The sequence below is a fragment of the Mustela erminea genome, chromosome 5, assembly GCF_009829155.1.
Source record: "Mustela erminea isolate mMusErm1 chromosome 5, mMusErm1.Pri, whole genome shotgun sequence".
Classification (NCBI taxonomy): Eukaryota; Metazoa; Chordata; class Mammalia; order Carnivora; family Mustelidae; genus Mustela; species Mustela erminea.
This window is the reverse complement of record NC_045618.1, coordinates 3,043,066-3,062,925: the sequence shown is the minus strand read 5'-3', so window position 1 is coordinate 3,062,925 and position 19,860 is coordinate 3,043,066. Positions and strand designations below refer to the sequence as shown.

The following is a 19,860-nucleotide window of genomic DNA, read 5'->3' as shown; positions in this document are numbered from 1 at the left end:
GTGAGCCTTCGGCGGGATGAGAAAGGGAAGTGGGCACTGGTCAGCAATTAGATGCCTCTGCTCCAATCAGGTCATCTCTTTAAGGAAGACATCTGGGTTTAATGGTGTTTTTTTTTTTTTCTTTCTCTTACTTTTTTTTTTTTTTAAATCTTTTTCTTTTTGGTGATAACGGGTGGGACCCAGCAAACCATTTCAGTCCCTCTTAGATTTATTGGTTTTTGGGGGGGGGGTTGAATTTTGAACGCTAAATAAATTTTTGAAATTTATATTTTGCTAGAGAAGTATCTAGCTCACCTAATTCTTTCAAATGTAATCAGAGTATCATCTTATCATTAAAAAAAACTCATTGTACCTGCAACTATGTCTCTTCCACTGGTTTCTTGTCTAATTTTTGTTTTGTTCAAACCATCCAAAGACTTGTCTCTGAGGCATCTAAGAACTAGGTTTTCATCTGATCAACTTAGAGTTTAAAAACTATTCAACTTATATAAATTTTTATTTTTGTTTATCTTCACATGGATTTATTTTGGTTTTGTATTTTTAGCTTCTAGAGCTCAATGCTTAATTCATTTTATTTTCAGTCTCTTTTTTTTTTTTCTCGGTTACATGTACTTAACACAGCTTTCCCATACAGCAGCTCATAATTTTGTTGTAGTGTAAGCTACCAATTTTTAATTTTATGCTGGACTATCTGTATTTGTATGCTGGGAAATCTTTGCCTCATTAAAGGTCAGGAAACTATTCTTCTGTGTTTGCTTCTGGAAGACGTATTGTTTTACCTGTCATATTACGAGCTGTAATTCACCTGGAGCTGACTTGTGCACACATTGTAAAGTAGAATTAATGTCTTTTTGCACCTCACTATCCAACTGACCCAGAACCATTAGGTGAAAGCACAGTCCTTTCTTCGTTTGTCTTAAAGCCAAACGGTACGTGTGGGTCTGTCCCTGGACTCTCTTATGTTTTATTGATCTGTCTGTGCAATTCCATTTTGACTTAATTATTGCAACACTAAAACCAGTCTTGATATTTACTGGTAAGTTTTCCCACTTTGTTCTTGAAGATGAACTTTGATAGTCTTGACTCCTTGCATTTCCATATCAACTTCTAAGTCTGCTTGTCCGTTTTTATAAAATTCTTTTGGATTTTGATGGAAATTGCATTGAATGTATATGTCAGTTTGGAAAGAACAGGAAACTTTCCAATACCAATTTTCCAATCCATAAATATGATATGTCCATCCATTTATTTAGTCCAAAAAATTCTCTTAGTAATGTTTCTAATTTTTAAAGTTTATGTCAGGTATCTTTTATAAATATATTCCCAGTTGTTTGATTGTTATTTTGATGTTATTGTAAATGGCATTTTTTTCATTATTTATTTGTGTCAAAGTTATGGAAATCTAATTGGTTTCTGTATATTGACACTGTATTCTTAGTATATTGACTTATTAATAGTAACAGTTTATAGAATCTTTTAGATTAGGTACATACACAATTATGACACTTGAAAAAATGGTAATTTTGTTTCTTCTTTTCCAATCCTTGTATATTTTATTCATTTTTCTTGCTATCTTATACTGTGTAGTATATTTGATACAATATTGAATAGAATCAGTGACAGCAGCTCTTCTCATGCTTCTGATTTCAAGGACAAAGAACTCTAATTCTCCGTCATGTATGATGTTTGCTATAGAATTTTTGATAGGTATTTTATTTGATGAAAGAAATCTTTTTTCGGGGTGCCTGGGTGACTCAGTTGGTTAAACGTCTGCCTTCCACTCAGATCATGATCTCGGAGTCTGGGGATCGAGTCTCACATGGGGCTTCCAGCTCAGCAGGGAGTTGCTTCTCCCTCTGACCTTCTCCCCTTTCATACTCTCTCTCTTTCTCTTTCAAATAAATAAATTAAATCTTTAAAAAAAAAGAAACCTTTTTTCTATTTTGTTTCCATTGTCATATGTAAGTATGGAATTTTATCAGATGCTTTTTCTACATCTTTTGAAGTGATCATATGTTTTTCCTTTATTTTTTGGTTTGTTTTTTCCTTTAATATACTGAATTACATTCGTTAGACCCATCATACTGTTCCATAATAAACTTCACTAGTCACTATCATTATTATAATATATTGGTAGCATTTACTTATTAGTAGTTATTATTTTATTATTAACAAAACAATTATCCTTTTATATGTCAATGGGTAAAATTTTAAATTATTTTATTTATGATTTTTTGGTAGCTATGTTCAGGAGAGGGGTTTTTTTTTTCTTGTAACATATTCATATCAGGTCTCGGTACTAATTTATACTGGCTTTATAAAACAAAGTTAGAATTATTTCCTCAGTTCTTATTCTCTGCAATAGTTTGTATAAAATTGGAGTTATTTCTTCTTTAAATATCCAGAAATATTCAGCAGGAAACTGTTAGGGGTATGCATTCAGTGTCTTTAAAATATACGGACTATTCAGATGTTTAGTTTCCTTTTGTGTCAGTTTTGTTTCAAGGACTTTGTCTACAAGCATGCCTCATTTTATTATACTCCATAGATATATGTATTTTTCTTTTACAAATTGCTGCAAAGGTTTGTGGCAATCCTGACTCAGACTAGTCTATTGGCACCATTTTTCCAGTGGCATTTGCTCATTTGAGTTATATAGTTTGATAATAGTCTCTGTCTTATAGTTTGATAATTCTTACAATATGTCAAACTTTTTCATCATTACTGTCCTTGCAATGGTGGTTTGTGATCAGTGACTACAACTTGCTGAAAGCTCAGATGGTGGTTAGCATTTTTTAGCAATGATGTATTTTTTAAAAGATTTTTCTTCAATTACTATTTTTAAGTTGTCTCTACATGCCACATGGAGCTTGAATTCACAACCCAAGACCAAGAGTTGCGTGCTCTATCGACAGAGCTGAGTAGATGCTCTGCAATAAAGTATTTTTAAATTAAGGTACATACATTGTTTTCTTAGACATGATGCTACTGCACACTTAATACACTTTATCATGTTGTAAACATAACTTTTGTATGCACTGGGGAGCCAAAAAATTTATTTGACTAGCTTTATTGTGATATTTGCTAACCCATGATATCGCCGAGGTGTGCCTGTATTTTAGCTAACTTTTAAAAAAATTATTGGCAGAGGTTTTTTTCATGATATCCTCTTACTATTTCTTCATTGTCTCCAGAATCTGTAGTGAGTCCTTTTTTTTTTTCATTCCTGATGCTGACTATTTGTCCCTACTTTCTTTTAAACTTAATCAATCATGTTGGAGGTCTGTAGCTTTTATCAGACTTTTCACAGAAACAGCTTTTGGCTTTATAACCTATTTTAAAGTAGTTTCCTTTCCATATTATTAATGTCCACTCTTATCTTTATTATTTCCATACTTCCAGTTTTTCTGGATTCAATAAACTGTTCCATTTTTAACTTTTTTTTTTTTAGAGATTTTATTTATTTGACAGAGATCACAAGTAGGCAGAGAGGGAGTTAGAGAGATGGGGAAGCAGGCTCCCCACTGAGCAGAGGGCCTGATGTGGGGCTCGATCCCAGGACCCTGAGATCATGACCTGAACCGAAGGCAGAGACATAACCCACTGAGCCACCCAGACTCCCCCCTTTATAATTTTTTGAGTTGGCTGTTTAGGTCATTGATTTTCATCCTTTTCTCCCCCCATAACAGATGTATTTAAGTCTATGAATTTCACTCCAAGCATGCCTTTTATTTTGTCCTACAAAGTTTGATAGAAAATCTTTCCCATCAACATTCAGTTAAATTGTTTTATAATTTTCATAGCGATATAGTTTTTGATTTATGGAATAATTAGAAGTGTCTTATCCAAGTACATAGAAATTTTCCAGAATCTTATTATTTTGTAGCTTATTTCCACTGTAGTCAAAGAACATAGTCTATATCATGTCAGTTGTTTGGAAATCTGTTGAAACTTAACTGGTGGTTCAGAACATAGCAGATAGTAGAAGATGTGACGCATCATCTTCTGTCATTGGGCACTGTCCATATGTCACATTGATCATGTTATTATTAATGATTTTATTAAAAATAATAGCCTACTGGGTTTTGTCTGCTCATTCCAGTAGTTACCATAAAAGATATGACAAAACCGGTGCTGTGACTGTACCTTTGCCTGATTTTTTTCCATTCTTGTTAATTTTGAATTATTTATCCTTGAGGCTAGCTTGTTAGGAACACTAACATTTAGGGTCTTTACTTCTAGAGACATGACTATTTTACTGTTATGAGACTATTTTCTGTCAGAATGTTGAGAATCCCTCTCCATTGTCTTCTGGCTTCCATTAATTCTGTTGAGAAGGGAGCTGTCAGTCTTATTTTGGTGCCTTAGATGCTAATGGGTCTTTTCCTTTGTCTGCTTTTAAGTGTTTTCTCTTTAGTTTTGGTTGTCACTGGTTTGACTGTGATGTAATTAGTGGCTTTCTTCTGCTTGAGGTTCATGGTGCTTCACAACTCTGGCTTGAGATCCACCATCAGTGTTGGCAGATTCTCATTTATTGCCTCTGCAGATGCAGTTTCTGTCCCATTCTCTGTGTTCTTTGTTTGGGACTATGGCTATACCTTTATCTCTCATGTCTACTTTCTATCTCATTCTTTTCTGTCCATTTACTGGTTCTTTAAGTGTGTGTAATCCAGGGACCAGCAGAACCCGGCCAGCTACCTAATGACCTATTTTTGTAAGTGGAATTTTATTTGGACATAAACACAGCCGTATGTTTATGGATTGTGGCTGATTTGCACTATATCAGCCACCTTGAATAATTGCCATGGGGACAATATGGCCTGAAAACTGTAATGTTTGCTATCTGGCTTTTTATGAAAATATTGCTGAACTCCAGTCTAATCCACTGTCAGATCTATCCATTGAGCTACCAATTTAAATTATGGTGCTTCATACTTCTAGAATTGACATTTTACTTATTTACTTATTTCTATCTAATAAAGATTTTATTTATTTATTTTATTATTTGAGAGAGCAAACACACATGAGCAGAGGGGAGGGTAGAAAGAGGGGCAGGGAGACTGATACAGGGCTGGATCCCAGGACCCTGGGATCATGACCTGAGCTGAAGGCAGACTCCTAACCAACTGAGCCACCCAGGCGCCCCGGCCATTTTATTTTTTATTGTAGCTTCTTTGTTTCTAGTGAAATTCTCCATCTTGTCATTTAGTTTCTTAAGCATTTTAACCGTTCTATCTTAGCCCAGACTCTAAAAACTAGAGCCCTAGGAGTGAGCCGTGTGCTAACATTGATGTTTTAAGACCCTAGGACTGGTAGGGAGTATTGTGAAATACCATCTGACGCCAAAGCTAGAGTCACAGGGAGCAGTGGCGTTGTACCCAGGTGTTTAAATTTCTATCAGGTGATGCCAATATCCGGATGTTCTGTAATTCCATGTATAGTCTATTGCTCCATGTTTTTTGGTTGTTACTAAATTTTATCTTTTTTGTGGGCCTGGTTTTCAGTTTTGCTATATATAGTAGGTGAGGAGATTACAGATATAATTTGAGACAGGATTAATTTCTGCTTCTGGAAGACACGTTAGCAACCAATTATCTTCAGCCAACAAGGAATTGAAATAATTTGAACCTGGCCTTCATTCCCCTTGGAAATTGGTTCACGTCCAGTTCACACTTTTTCCTAAGGTAGAGCTTTTCGGGGTCTCGGTGGCACACCTGGGGCATTTAGCGGTACCGCTCCAGCTTCAGTGGATCTTGAGCTCAAGTGTTTGGTCTTAGACCCACAGGTCTGATGACAGGTCTGCTCAGCTTCTCAGCCACTCAGTCACCACTTGCATGACGGGAAGTGCCTGGAGCAGAAACATGGTGCCAAAGGGGGTGCCGAGGGTTATGCTCACCTCGCTGGGCTTCCTTTGTGTCTGGAATCTTGGCGCTGTGAATATTCACTAGGACGGTAGTTGTCTGGTGCCTTCAGATACATTAAGAAATATTTTAGGCAACGTTTCGACTTATTCTCTCTGGCAGGATTCATCAGAGACATCCTCCCATGGCCAGAGAAAACCCCTCTACAAGAGTTTCATGCCTCTGGGACAGCTGTGCTCCCACCCCCCACCGTCCCTGCCTCTCCTCTCCAACAACGCATCTCATGCTGGAGTTTTTATACCGTTTTATAACTAGATACATCAAAATCTTATTTTTCGGTTAACTCTTATTTACCTTTATGAATAAGCTTTCCTGAGTGATTTCATTGTTACCGCTTCTTGCCTTCCCTTAATTCTTCTGCTTTTATGATTATTTATTTATTTATCTTCTGCTTTTATATTAGTTCTTGTTTGGCACCTTTTCGTAGTCTCTCTCTCTCTCTCTCTCTTTTTCCAGTGAGGGTCTCAAGTGGTCAAGTTTCAGTCATCTTGTGTCTGAAATATCTTTATTTCACTGACTATGATGATAATTGGATCATAGATTGTTTGTTGATCGTTAATTGGTGTTTGATTGTTGGTTAATCACTGACAGAATTCAAGATGAAAAGTTATTCTTCCTCATCGCTTTGAAGGTATGATTTTGTTTTCCCACATCTGGTGTTTCCTGTGAGAACTCTGACTCCAATCTGATTCTCACTGCTTTGCAGATAATCATGTTTTTTTCTTCCCAATAACATGATTTTTCCTTATCCTGGCTGTTGTACTTTTCTAAAATGTCTGCTCAGAGCTTGCTGGACACTTTTGAATTGAATAATCCACCTGTCTTTCTCAAGATCTGAGAAACCCTCAGCAATTACATCATCAAATACTGCCTCTTCATTATTTCCTCGGTATCTCTGGCTTGAACTCCGTAATGTGTGTTGGCATTTCTGGGTCCATCCCACAAGAACTGAACTCAACTTCTTTCCCTCTTTCTTTTTCTCTTTTTGTTGTATTCTGGTTGTTTCCCTCAGTTCATTCGTTTGTTCAGTCAGGAGAGAAGAAAAGAAAAATCTGGGGGGAGAACTTGCTGCTTGAGTGTGGTCCTTCAGCGGTACGTTTCCTCTTCTCTCTGCTTCCTCACACGCACCGGTGCCCCTCCTCCTCTCTGATTAGATGCTGGAACGCTCATTAGATGCTGGAACAAATACGTGTGTAAACACCACGTATTTGTGTACGTTTGAGCTTTTGCAGTTGTGCTTTCAGAAGACCTTTTTGGACGGATTTGCTTCGAGATGTTATTATTGAAAGTGTGAGAATCCCAGTTCTGTGCCGTGCTGCCAACCAGCCTAGACTGGCTCAGTCCCGGCTCCATAGAAATTAAAATCAGACGTATCAGGTAGAAAAAAGAAGTTAAACAAGCAAGTCTACCTGACACATTTGAGAACTCACTGCCAGGCATGGAGTTGTCTGGAAGGATGACTCCAGGGAGACGGGCTGAAGATCTTCTGTGCCCCCATGGATGACAGACCTCAATGAAATGTTGTCCCACATCACAATTTTTGGAATCTTCCTGTGCCACAGTGTGTTGTGATCGATATGTGATGGTCAGTATCAGTGAAATAGATTCGTCGCATGTGGAAAGGTGTGGGAAGCACTGGCTCATCGTACGTAGATGCTGACCACAGTTCTCTCTGTCCAGACCAGGTACACAGTGGCCAAGGACAGCGTGGTCCAGTTCTTCTTCTACCAGCCAATCAGTCATCAGTGGAGGCAAACCGACTTCTTCCCCTGCACCGTAACATGTGGAGGAGGTGAGGCGCGGACCACGGGCATGCTTAGGGCTCAGAGTCAGAAATGACATACTTGTGTTTTTAAGGCTGACTTGACAATGGGCGTGGTAACTGGGGATATGTAATCACATGGCGTCCTCCTCAGAGGCTGGAATGCGGTGGTGTTCCCAAATGCATTTATTCTTGAGGACAGGTGAAAACGGGATTTGGAAAACACGTTTTACTTCTAGCAAAAAGCTAGAAAGGTGTTTGCATGAGTTCTGGCCTTTCTTGTTTTGATTGTCTTTAAAGCGGGTCTTCTCTTTAATTTTCCATGGAAGACCTGAGAACAGGGAGGCCACGTCACTTGCCCAGTCTGACCAAGTTCATGAATGTATTGGTTCTAATGTTTCAATGTCCCCTGTCCTCCATCGGGTGCCAGAGCAGGACTTCCCAGAGGGAGAAAGGGTAGCTGCTCAGTGGTGAAGGGGAAATCCTGCTTACTGCTTGCTTCCTTCAAGGATTTCACAGACAGCTCAGGAAGGCTCTGGGCCAAGTGTAGCCCAGGGCTCCACACGTGCCACACAGATTTGCAGGCTCAAGTGCAGAATCACCGTCTGTTTGACATGGAAGAAGTACCTGCCTGGAGGAGATGAGGCCCCAGAGCCTCCATGGAGATAAGTCTCTTTTAATTGAAGGTGAATGGTTCTAGACTACTGCCGACCCACGACCATGGTTACTAGAGTTGCTAGAGGGACTTCATGCTGTTACTCCCCTTAAAAGCACCAGAATAACAGCACAGGGCATTTACATGTATCAAGCCATGGGCTAGGGCACTCACCTTCACATTTATTCTTCCAAACAACCTTAAAAAATATCTCCTTTCATGGCTGTTTTTACGTATGAGCAGTGGAAACATAGGAAAGGTCAAAAGTGGACTCCTGTGTGCTCAGCGAGCAAATAGCCCAGCTAGGATCCGGCTCCGGGTCTGTCTGATGGCAGAGCCCCAGGCTCTAGGTGGCTTTGCCTTTGTGTCTCCTGAGAACCACCCACCACCCCTGGGACCAGGTCAGGGCAGGCAGGCTCAGATAGGGCTGTGTTTGAAGGGGTACAATCAGTTGGCCTTCTGCAGCCCAGCCCCGTCAGCTTAGCCCCAAACCACTTCTGCCCTGCAGGGCTATCAAATATGAGCTTGTTCAGAGAGCCACAAACCAAGTGCCTCTTCTCCTCTAAACCACAGGCTTATCAAGGAGGGCTCCTCCACCAAGGTCAGGTTCCTATGCACATGTATGTCAGACTGCTGTCTTCTGCGATTTAGGCTCCCAGTGAAAGCAGGAGGCTTTTGTAGGGAGCCCCAAGTAGCCCAGACCCCCAGAAGGAGCTTGTGTTGCTGGGAATGGAAGAGAAGCAGTCTAGGGGTTGAATGGGGCTCTAGAAACAAGGTGAAAAGTTAACCTTCCCAGTTAGTTCTTCATGGACCAGGCATGGGTAAGAGACCATGAGTATGGTCCTACAGCAGTGGTTCTCAAAGTGGGTTTCCTGGTCCAGCAGCAGCAGCCGTCACGTGGAACTTGCTGGAAATTCAGATTCTTGGGCCCAAACTTGGATCTACTGAATCCAAAACTCAAGGAGTGGGGCCCTTCTCTCCAGGAGATTATGGTGCACGTCCCAGCTTAAGAACCGCTGCTCTCTAGAGCGATGTCTTCAGGATATCACCTGTAACTGTATTAACTTCACTGCTTTTCTGTATCTGTGTTACCCTGACCTATTATTTACTCCTCGTTTTTCTTTAAATGGACCTCTAAAAAAATTTAAATGGACATATTCACAAAAAAGGATCTAATACGAGCAGTTCCAAGCGGCAAACTCTGGTGTCTTGCCATAAATTGAACACAATCACAAAAACGAATATGGAAACAAAACCCTGGCAGTCGTCCCGTCACATTCTCTCTCTTGACCCCCCCGAAAGCGAGAACATGTTTTGTGGAACATGATGAGTACGGTTCACAGGCAGAAACTCCTCCAAAGTGCCGAGTCACTGACCTTGCAACGGTGACCGCCAGGCAATTCTTACCACACCTCTGATCTTGTTGAACACTGATTGAGGTCAAAGAGCGTTTGGATTTAAGACCGTGACCTGCATCAATTCCATGAATCTCTCCAAACCTGGGCCTCAGGCTCACTTTGGCCAGACTCGTTCTCTAAAAATTGCATGACGATGTTTACTGCAAGAGGCGGTGTGGCCGCGGAGCTCAAGTTCCGGGACCTGGATACCCTTCTTGGCTTTGCCACTACTTGGCCCGGAGCCTCAGTCTGCTCATCCATAAAACAGGACGATTTCCCCCTCCTCCCACCCTGCAGCATTGTTGGGGGACAAAACAACAGGACACGTGCCAAGGAGTCTAGTGCGGTTAGCCTGGCAGTTAGTGGGTACTCAGGAAATACCTGCTACGTTAGAGTCAAGGCAAACCTGAGTCTTGTTTAAAATGCCTCTGTGTAATCTACAGAGTTCTGGCCGTCCCCTCTCCCGGGATTCTCTGGGGATGAGTTATGAGATACAGACACGACTCCATGCCTCAGGGGGAGTGGGACATACCTAGAGCTCCCTACATGTACATTTTATATCCAGAAGCAGAACCCCACCACCGTAGCGTCAGCTGGGCCATGGCTCCAGGGACGATGGAGTCTCTCAAGGATCCCAACATGAAAGCAAAGAGCCGGTGGGGCTCTTTTTAATCCTACTTGGCAGGAAAACAAACATTTCTTTTTAATGTATCCACCAACTCTCACACCACCTTATTCAGAGAGACGTTCCCATGTAGCCACATAAGACAAAAGAGCAGCTTTCTGCTCTGGGAGGGACATTTGTAATGGGGTTCGGCTTAGTTTGATGAAATTCTTGGGAGGAACACAGATGGGTCTTATACTTGGATTCTAAAGGAAAGACATAGTCAGCCTGGCTGGAACCATACGTGGGGGCACCGAGTCGTGAGACTGCCCACCAAGATGGCGGCGGTTGTCAGAACAGAAGGGGGTCGTCATGCTGCTTGCGGGGTTCCCCTTGCAGCCTGCCATTGCGTGCCCACCGGCAGAATTTCAGCACATTTGTTCATAATATAGGAAGGCGATCTGTCTTATTTCCTTCACTTTTAGTTATCTTGGTACTGCCATAAAATTAAAGAGGAAAATTAATTGTCTCTCCTTAAATTATAAACACTGTATGCTTTTTTTTTTTTTTTTTGTCTCCTAGAGGTATGTTTCCATTTAGAACAAAGTTATTCTCTGATTCAGGGAGCTGTAATTTCATTCTCTTCTTGTGTTGGAGGAAATAAAAACACACACATAAAAACCCGCAAAAAAGCAATACCAGAATGTAATTATATTAGTAATCAAGTGTACACGATCATTGTAACTGCCATTTCTGAGTTTTGGGATAGTCAGGCGAGTTAGTTCCCTGCTCCCTAAGGTGCTTGGATGGACTTTCCTGGTCTTGTCTGCAGTCATCTATGCGGGATTCTTAAGATCGATCTGGAGAAAGTTCCAGAATCGCCACTGCCATCTGATATTGTAGACTCTCTGGCAGTTGTTGGCACCCGAGTAACGTTTTATTGACTCCGTTTGGATTTTCGTTCTTGCGGTTTCAGCCTTGCTTTTTATAATGCACACCAGGCTGTCCTTCTGCACTCCGCTTACATCCCAGCCGTGGCTTGCAGAAGGCTGTCTAGTGGTTTATGAAATCAGATTCCTCTCGACAAGCAGGCCCTTCAATGTATTTTTAGACCTTTAGACCAACTGGCTGAGACTGAGAGCTTAGCTTGGGCTTTATTTTTATTTTATTTTTTTCCTGAAGAGATCATTCTGGTTTTGAAAAATTGTTTTTTTTTCTTTTTTCTTTTTTTTAACTTAACATGACACTTATGTAGTGACAGGAAGCCTGGAATCAGATCTTTCAGGAAATAGAAGCATCATTTTGGGTGTTTTTAAAAAAATTTACAGCACTCACCCCTTTGGAATGTTCACTTTCCTCAGCGATGACAATTTGAATTTAATAGACTCGGAAGTGAGTCTTCATCCCTTCCCCGGCAGGGGGCGGTAGAGGGGATGGGTTCTGCTCCTCCCTGTACGGACAGTGCTCATGTCTCCAGGTGAGAAGTTCGTTGGCCTCCGAGGTGCCCCAGGTTCCCTGGGAAAGCAAGAGAGTTAAACTGGTATACACCAGCATCTAGATGGTCTGCGGTGGGAGCTCGCAACAATGTAGTGTTGAGTGAGAGAAGTAGAAAATAGAACCAGATTTAAAATAACTACTTGGTTAAAACGGATACACACAAACAAGGTTACAGGAGGCAGATGCCTGTTTAAAAACCTATAAATGATGAACAGGTGTCTCTGGGGAAGGGGGATGGGGGTGGTGACAGGTAAAGAGGGCGGGCGCTCGGAAAGAAGGGGGGTCTGACTTGGTGTCAGGGACAGAACAGTGGGTGACGTTCTGCCCCAGGGTTCAGGCCTTGTGGAAGAGGGGGCTGCTGTAACTTTCTCATTAAGTGTTAAAAAGTGTTTAACTTACAACTGTTAAGACCTCCACAATCAGTCCAAGATGGCCCAATCTTGGCCATCTCAGTCATCTTAGAAGATACTTTAGTCATCTTAGATGAGCCTGAAGATCATTTAAAAAAAAAAAAAAAAGATTTCCTGGACCAAGCCACGGTGTTTCTGGCTTTATTGGACCATGAAGGGACCCAGGCACTGGTGTGTGCTAAAGCTCTCAGGGGTTCTGTTGAGCATCCAGGGATGAGAACCACTGAGTCAAGTTTCTTAAGGGGAAAAAAAAAAAAAGAGTGTGGCAAGGGATCAGTGCCCCGTGGAGAGGCCGCCATGCAATGTTCACACTTGCCTTTTCTTTTCCCGTTAGGTTATCAGCTCAACTCAGCTGAGTGTGTGGACATCCGCTTGAAGAGGGTGGTTCCTGACCATTACTGCCATTACTACCCCGAAAACGTAAAGCCAAAACCCAAACTGAAGGAGTGCAGCATGGACCCCTGCCCATCGAGGTGTGCACCATCACCCATGGTTTCCCCTCTGAAAAGAAGGAAATCAAGTGTGGCCTAGACTGATTGGTCTTTGCAGAGGGCCATTTGCACCATGTGCCCTTTGCACCACGTGACCTTGACTACATGCTGGTGGCCGTTACGTGCATCAGTCACCTGTCCAACAGGGAGTAGGCTGACCGGCTCATGCGGTGCAGGGCTGTCCTGTCTGGCTGTGTGTTCCTGTGCTCAGAGAGTTGCCTCTGCGGAATGACCCTCCCTGAGCGTCTCTAGCACGCACAATGGGAAAGTGCTCTTCGTCCAAGTACGAGGTCTTGTCCATCTGCTAGTCATAAAGGTCTTGAACTCACCATTTTCCCTTTTAAACTGGGTCACCCGTGACCACGTTTTGACTTTTGAAGTGTTCACATTAAATTCTGTGTAAATAATGCATTGGGCAAGAAAGTGAAAAGTCTTAATGCCAAAGCAGAAAAGCTATGCATAAACCATCCCGTTGCATAATTTAGTACCTGCTGACTTGGATGGCTTGGCGGAAGTTTCCTGGCTTTACTACAGTATCTTAAAATAACAGCACAGTATCAAGTCCCAGAATCCCCCAGACATCTGCCAGCTGGCTACGGCAGAAGCGTGCGAGTGGAAAAGGAAGCGTTCTCAGTGGATTTCATTTCCTATCACTGAGCTGCCCATTTCCTGTAATCCCAGGTGAACATAATTATTCACAGAGACCTTTTCAAAAGACAAATTCCATGAAATAAAATTTTCTCTGACGATTCCACTAATAACGATAGCGTGTTGATAGCATTACTATATCAAAAAAAATTTTAGATGATAAAAAATAGATTTATCCAATTTAAGAGACACTCTTTCCTTTGACAAATACATACCACTGGTTTCTGTATTTTCATAGAGCTGGGCACGGCGTGTGCCAGAGATATTCCTGAAACTCAAAAAGGTGGTGGCTGAGTTTTTGGGAAGAGTTCATAACATGTGCATATTTAGTTTTCAAAGTGAAAGAGCTCTCTTTTGGGATGTCAGATCCATAGGGGTCAAGTTAACAAATATGTTAATTGAGAAATGACGTCGCCCCAATGTTTTCATTTGTAGTGACGGATTTAAAGAGATCATGCCCTATGACCATTTCCAGCCTCTCCCTCGGTGAGTCACGTGTTCGCTTTTTTCCATTCCACAGTTTGCTCTAAGTTGTTTGCTAGGCAGTGTGTCCCATCTGTAGCAATAGTCTAAAATGTAAGAGGGGTAGATAGTAGATTTTTTTTTTAAAGATTTTATTTATTTATTTGACAGAGAGAAATTACAAGTACACTGAGAGGCAGGCAGAGAGAGAGAGAGAGAAGGAAGCAGGCTCCCTGCTGAGCAGAGAGCCCGATGCGGGACTCGATCCCAGGACCGGGACTCGATCCCAGGACCCTGAGATCATGACCTGAGCCGAAGGCAGCGGCTTAACCCACTGAGCCACCCAGGCGCCCCTAGATAGTAGATCTTTACAGAGAACTAAGGGAAAGCAGACTTCAACTCCATAATGAAGAAGATCTGTTTTAGAATCAGACGGAATGCGCTCTCTCCCACGGCGACTCTCCCATCGCTGGAGGTATCAAGCATAGCTCGGATGACTGGCCACAATAGAGGGAGCTCAGGTCCTGAAGCTGGTCGGAAATTTGAATCCCCTTCGATGCCCAGATGACTGGTTTCTGACCTTCGGTTTCTGTGATGCTCTAGTATATTGTCTTAGTATTGTAGTGGACTGACTTTTTTTTTTTAAGATTTTATTTATTTATCTGACGGACAGAGATCACAAGTAGGCAGAGAGGCAGAGAGAGAGGAGGAAGCAGGCTCCCTGCTGAGCAGAGAGCCCGATGCGGGGCTCAATCCGAGGACCCTGAGACCATGACACGAGCCGAAGGCAGAGGCTTTATCCCACTGAGCCACCCAGGCATCCCTGGACGGACGATTTAAAGAATGCATTCACACTCTACATGTTAGCCAGTGTGGTTCTCAGAATGGCGTTGCGCTGGGGCACGAGGGAAGACGTGGCGTTGCCCCCTGACAGCAGCCTCGGGGTCAGACGTGTAAACCACCCTGTGACTATATATTGTGTAGGGCCGTTATGACTAAAGTCTCATGACTCCAAGTCCCATGTGCTTTCCGTGGAACCACAACTGGCCTCTTTCCCTTTGGCAAGCTTGAAACAAACCAACACATGACGCAAAAATAATGTGTTTTTATTTGTTTGCTTTTGAGCTGGGAACACAATCCTTGGACCGCGTGCTCCGTGTCTTGCGGCGGCGGGATTCAGAGACGGGGCTTCGTGTGTGTGGAAGAGTCCATGCACGGGGAGATCTTGCAGGTGGAGGAGTGGAAGTGCATGTACGCGCCCAAACCCAAGGTCATGCAGACCTGCAACCTGTTCGACTGCCCCAAGTGGGTCGCCATGGAGTGGTCTCAGGTAAGACCTGAGGACAGGACACCTGTCATTAAATCTCAGATTTTCATGGACGCTGGCTGAGTGTTTGCAGTCTTTTCTCACATACCCCCTGAAAGATGTTCGCAAAGTTGTAGACCCCTTCACAAATATTTAGGTTGATATCTAAAAAAAATTTTTTTAAAGATTTTATTTATTCATTTATTGGGAAGGAGCAAGGAGGAGCCGAGGGAGATTGGGAAGCAGACTCCGTGCTGAGCGCAGAGCCCGCCGCGGGGTTTGATCTCACCACTCCTGAGATCATGAGCTGAGCGGAAACCGAGAGTTGGACGCTTAACTGAGCCACCCAGGCGCCCCAATATCTAGAAGTTGTTGTGTTTTTTTTTGCATTTTTGTATGTTTATTTTTGTGTAAGTTTAAATACAAAGTATCAAGGGATGTCATTTCTAACATGTAAAAATTCTGGCATTTTAAAATACAAGTGTTATGGCATTTAAAAAAAAAATGTGTCCAGCAGAATGTAAATGCCACATTGATTTTTACCCTTGGCATGTTTCCCTCAAAAACACACAGAGGAGCTCTTCTTCAACAATTGGGATCGTCTGCAATTTTTTCCCCTTGACCTCCCACTTTCAATCCACTCTCCCCCTAGAAATGTATCCAAATATAATGTAGCTTCATGCTTTATAGTTTTTTATTGTTACACCATTGTACTTTTCTCCAAGAAAATAATCTATAGTGAGTGAAATTAATTAATTTTATTTTATTTGAAGTGAATTTAATTTCCTGTGACCGTAAGGCCCTAAGTATTAGAAATATTTCCCTGGGTTGTTTATACCAAAACAACATAAATAGATTTCAAATTTTGGTAAACAATTCTACACATAAAAAGTAAATTTTCAGTTGTGATCAATCTGTCTAGAAAATGAGGGGGGGGAATTTGAAATAATAGTCCATTGCCAGAATGAGACATGGGTTCAGCGGTAATTTTATTCTTAATTTTTACTGTGATTCCTTGGTTTGTTTTGTTTCGCATGTACACGCTGGGGAAACTTGTTCACATAAATAAGTAGACTGAGATGGGGAGATTTTATTATGGCAAGATTATTCAGGGGCGTCTGGGGGATCCAGTCGGTTAAGCCTCTGCCTTTGGCTCAGGTCATGATCTCAGGGTCCTCAGATCGAGTCCTGCATAGGGCTCCCCGCTCCAGCGGGGCGTCTGCTTCTGCCTCTGCCTGCATCTCCCCCTACTTGAGTTCTAACTTTATCTCAAAGAAATAAATAAAATCTTAAAAAAAAAGGATTATTTAGTTCTTGAATTCCTGAGTTATGTGCCAAAAATCACGTTGTGATCTATCATCAGAAATCAACATTTTTACTTCTAGAAACTGCCTGGCTTGTTTTCACTCTTTCTTTTCTTTTCTTTTTTTTAAGATTTTATTTATTTGATAGAGAGAGCGAGAGAGGGAACACAAGTAGAGGGAGCGGGAGAGGGAGAAGCAGGCTTCCCACCGAGCAGGGAGCCCTATGTGGGGCTCGATCCTAGGACCCTGAGATCATGATCTGAGCCAAAGGCAGACGCTTAACCACTGAGCCACCCAGGCATCCTTCATTTGTGCTCTTCGAAGTCGCGTGCGTGTGTTTTATGTTGGTTTTAGAGCTTTTATCCCACCTCCTCATGCCCTCATCAGTCTCACGGCTTTACCGTCACTCGTGGTTTCAAAACAGAGGGCTGTTACTGAATCATCTCGCTTGCCTCTCTTGGCTTGTGATACTTTCTATTTCTTTTCAACAACCAAATACATTCTCAGTAACGAGAATTCGCTGTCATTAGGGATACGGTCAGCTCCAGAGTGGAGTTCTGTAAATGCAGATCCTGACGCCGTTGTTGGCCTCAGTGTCCAGCTTCCTGGGGGAGGCTCCTTTGGACGACCCAATACCCCTTTGGACCGACCAATTCTGGTATAGTCAGACCTTAGCATCACCCCATTTTCTTTCAGTTTGGGCAGAAGTTTTGTTTCTTTCTTGACCGATAGGCAACAGCTTCTCAGCGTCATGTATTTCAAGTTCATAAATCTTGGGGTCGCCGAGTCCATTTCCCAGAAATAGGGTCTAATCTCAAACCACACTCAGTACATTTGAATATTTGTTCAATGGTCATAACAGTGCCAAGATGAAGTCAGAGGGCTGCGGATATTCTTTTCTTTTTTTTTTTTTTAATCCTAATTTTAAAAATTCCTGTACAGTTAACATACAGTGCCGTAACGGTTTCGGGAGTTACAATACAGTGACTCGGCGCTTCCATATGTCACTCGGCGCCCAGCACAAGTTCCCTCCTTCATCCCCAGCCCTTATTTTACCCCCAGCTCCCCACCCCCTCCCAGCCTGGTAGCCACCTCTTTGCTCTCTACTGATACTCCTTTATTGGAGTCACGCATTTGTTGAAATTTGGCTGTGACCATGTAGAAAACATCTATAGACTTAAGAATCTCTGAACTCGGTGAATCAGCGGCAATGTCATGGTTGTGGCAACAGGAGGCTCTGGAACGGAATTCCGCTCTGCCTCTTGGGAACTCTGTGACCTTGAGTGAGGTCCTTCGGGGGCAGGCTGTTGTTCGCTCATCTGTCGAACAGGAGGGAAGCTGGTGAGCTGCGGGAGTGTGGGACAGATAGTGAGGCGACTCCTGTGGGCCACTGCCTGTCCCTTAGCGGATGCCCCAAGGCTCTCAGTCCCTTTCATGGATGGATCCAGAACTGGTGAGGCCGCTAGTTTATACACTTCGGGGATGACTCTTGAAGAAGAAAGCACACAAAATATTGGGTATCCAAGTGAATTTTTGTTTAGAATAAGCCAGAAAATTGCAAGAAATCACAAATTTTTAAAAACCAAAAATGATCCCAATGTGAACTCTGGACTTGAGTTAACCATAATGCATCAGTATTGGTTCATCAGTGGTAATAATTGTACCACACTGATACCATGTCAGTAGTAGAGGGAACGGTGCGGAGGGCCGGGGCACAGAACTCTGGACTGTCTGCTCAATTTCCTGTTAATATAAAGTGGTCCTTAAAAATAAAGTCTATTAATAAGAACAAGCCACATACATATTCACATACGTACTTACCAGCGTATGGAGATGAATTGAAAAGACATCCTAGGTTTCATGACGTGAAAATACTCCATTCTACCAAGAGTACCATCCAAATCATAAATAAATAGTGAAAGAAAAAAAAATACAAACTTCATGGGAAAATCCAGAAAAAGACAATTCTTTTTTTTTTTTAAGATTTATTTATTTATTTGACAGACAGAAATCACAAGGAGGCAGAGAGGCAGGCAGAGAGAGAGGAGGAAGCAGGCTCCCTGCTGAGCAGAGAGCCCAATGGGGGACTCGATCCCAGGAACCTGAGATCATGACCTGAGCTGAAGGCAGAGGCTTTAACCCACTGAGCCACCCAGGCGTCCCCAGAAAAAGATAATTCTAACGACTCTTTATCAACTCTAACTACTTGCTTTCTTTGGAGCATTTTTCCTAACCATTTTGGCGGAATCCTCTTTGGTCACCTTTTCATATGATCGCAGTTTTGTAAGATCGATTTCTGTAGACAGAATAGAAAGATAATCCTTTCATGTGATTGATCAGAATTTTATGTTTTAAATGATAGTATAAAAAACTTTTTTTTTTCCTTGTCACAAGCTAGTTTGGATAATGTGATAAACAATTTTTAATCCAATTTGAGAAAACTTATATCAAGTTTCTTTCATATTGGAGCAGGAAGATTTCAGGGCATTTCCGTTTTTCTTGTCGTGTGACCTCATCTGAAATACTTTTCAGATTGAGAATTGGAAGCCTTACAAGGGAGGGTCCCTGACCCATAAGAATCACAGCAAATCAGCTTGTACCCCCTTCTTTACGTGGTTGCCTGGTGTCTTTTGTGTTTAATATTCATGTCCGTGATTGGCTCTCCTTGCATGAGTTGTTAATACCTTTGTGGATCGGTTCATGAGCAAGGAGTTCACTGGCTTTTCATTTCTTCTTCCAAGTGCACGGTGACTTGTGGCCGAGGGTTGCGTTACCGCGTCGTTCTGTGTATCAACCACCGCGGCCAGCACGTGGGCGGCTGCAACCCACAGCTGAAGTTACACATCAAAGAAGAATGTATCATTCCCATCCCGTGTTATAAGCCAAAGGGTAAGCTGGTGGTGCCTGTTGAAGTGAAATCCAGTGGTGTTTTCCTGCTCTCATTCGAATATTGTAGCATTTCCGTTCCACTTACTTTCTCAAAAACTGGTTTCACCCACAGATGCCGGGCGAGCCGTCCACCTGGGTAGAGAAGCTGGGCCGACGTGATTGAGTGATCTGGGGAGGGGGACTGAGCTCAGACTGACTCAGTGCATGTAGAGGGGCTCCTATCCGTCTGGGCTTATACTGACATTTCTTGGTGGACATAGAATAATTTAATGTAATCCTTGTTTTGAATAAAAAGAAGTAGGGTGAACAGGATGAGAAAAAGGTGGCATGGGGGTAGAAAAATAGAAGGATAAAAAGGAAAAGGAGCAGGAAGTTTCCCCCAGGGTTCTCATTCTTTGCTCCCGCAGTATTTTAGACATGTTCTTTACCATGTGTCCTGTTGCCTACTATGGAATGAATTAAGACTTTCAGCTCCCAGTCTAGACCTATAGATGCTTTTAGAGTTTCTTTTGCT

General features: G+C 42.3%; 1 protein-coding gene across 3 annotated transcripts in view; it reads left to right on the top strand.

The window, feature by feature from the left end:
- ADAMTSL3 (ADAMTS like 3) overlaps positions 1–19,860 on the top strand; it is a 336,446-nt gene that overhangs the window by 197,932 nt on the left and 118,654 nt on the right. For all 3 annotated transcript variants that reach the window (XM_032341952.1, XM_032341950.1, XM_032341951.1), the window contains exons 10-14: positions 7,602–7,713; positions 12,581–12,719; positions 13,821–13,871; positions 14,973–15,177; positions 19,199–19,346. In XM_032341952.1, the coding sequence (XP_032197843.1) occupies positions 7,602–7,713; positions 12,581–12,719; positions 13,821–13,871; positions 14,973–15,177; positions 19,199–19,346 (655 nt within the window). The remainder of the gene's footprint in view (positions 1–7,601; positions 7,714–12,580; positions 12,720–13,820; positions 13,872–14,972; positions 15,178–19,198; positions 19,347–19,860) is intronic.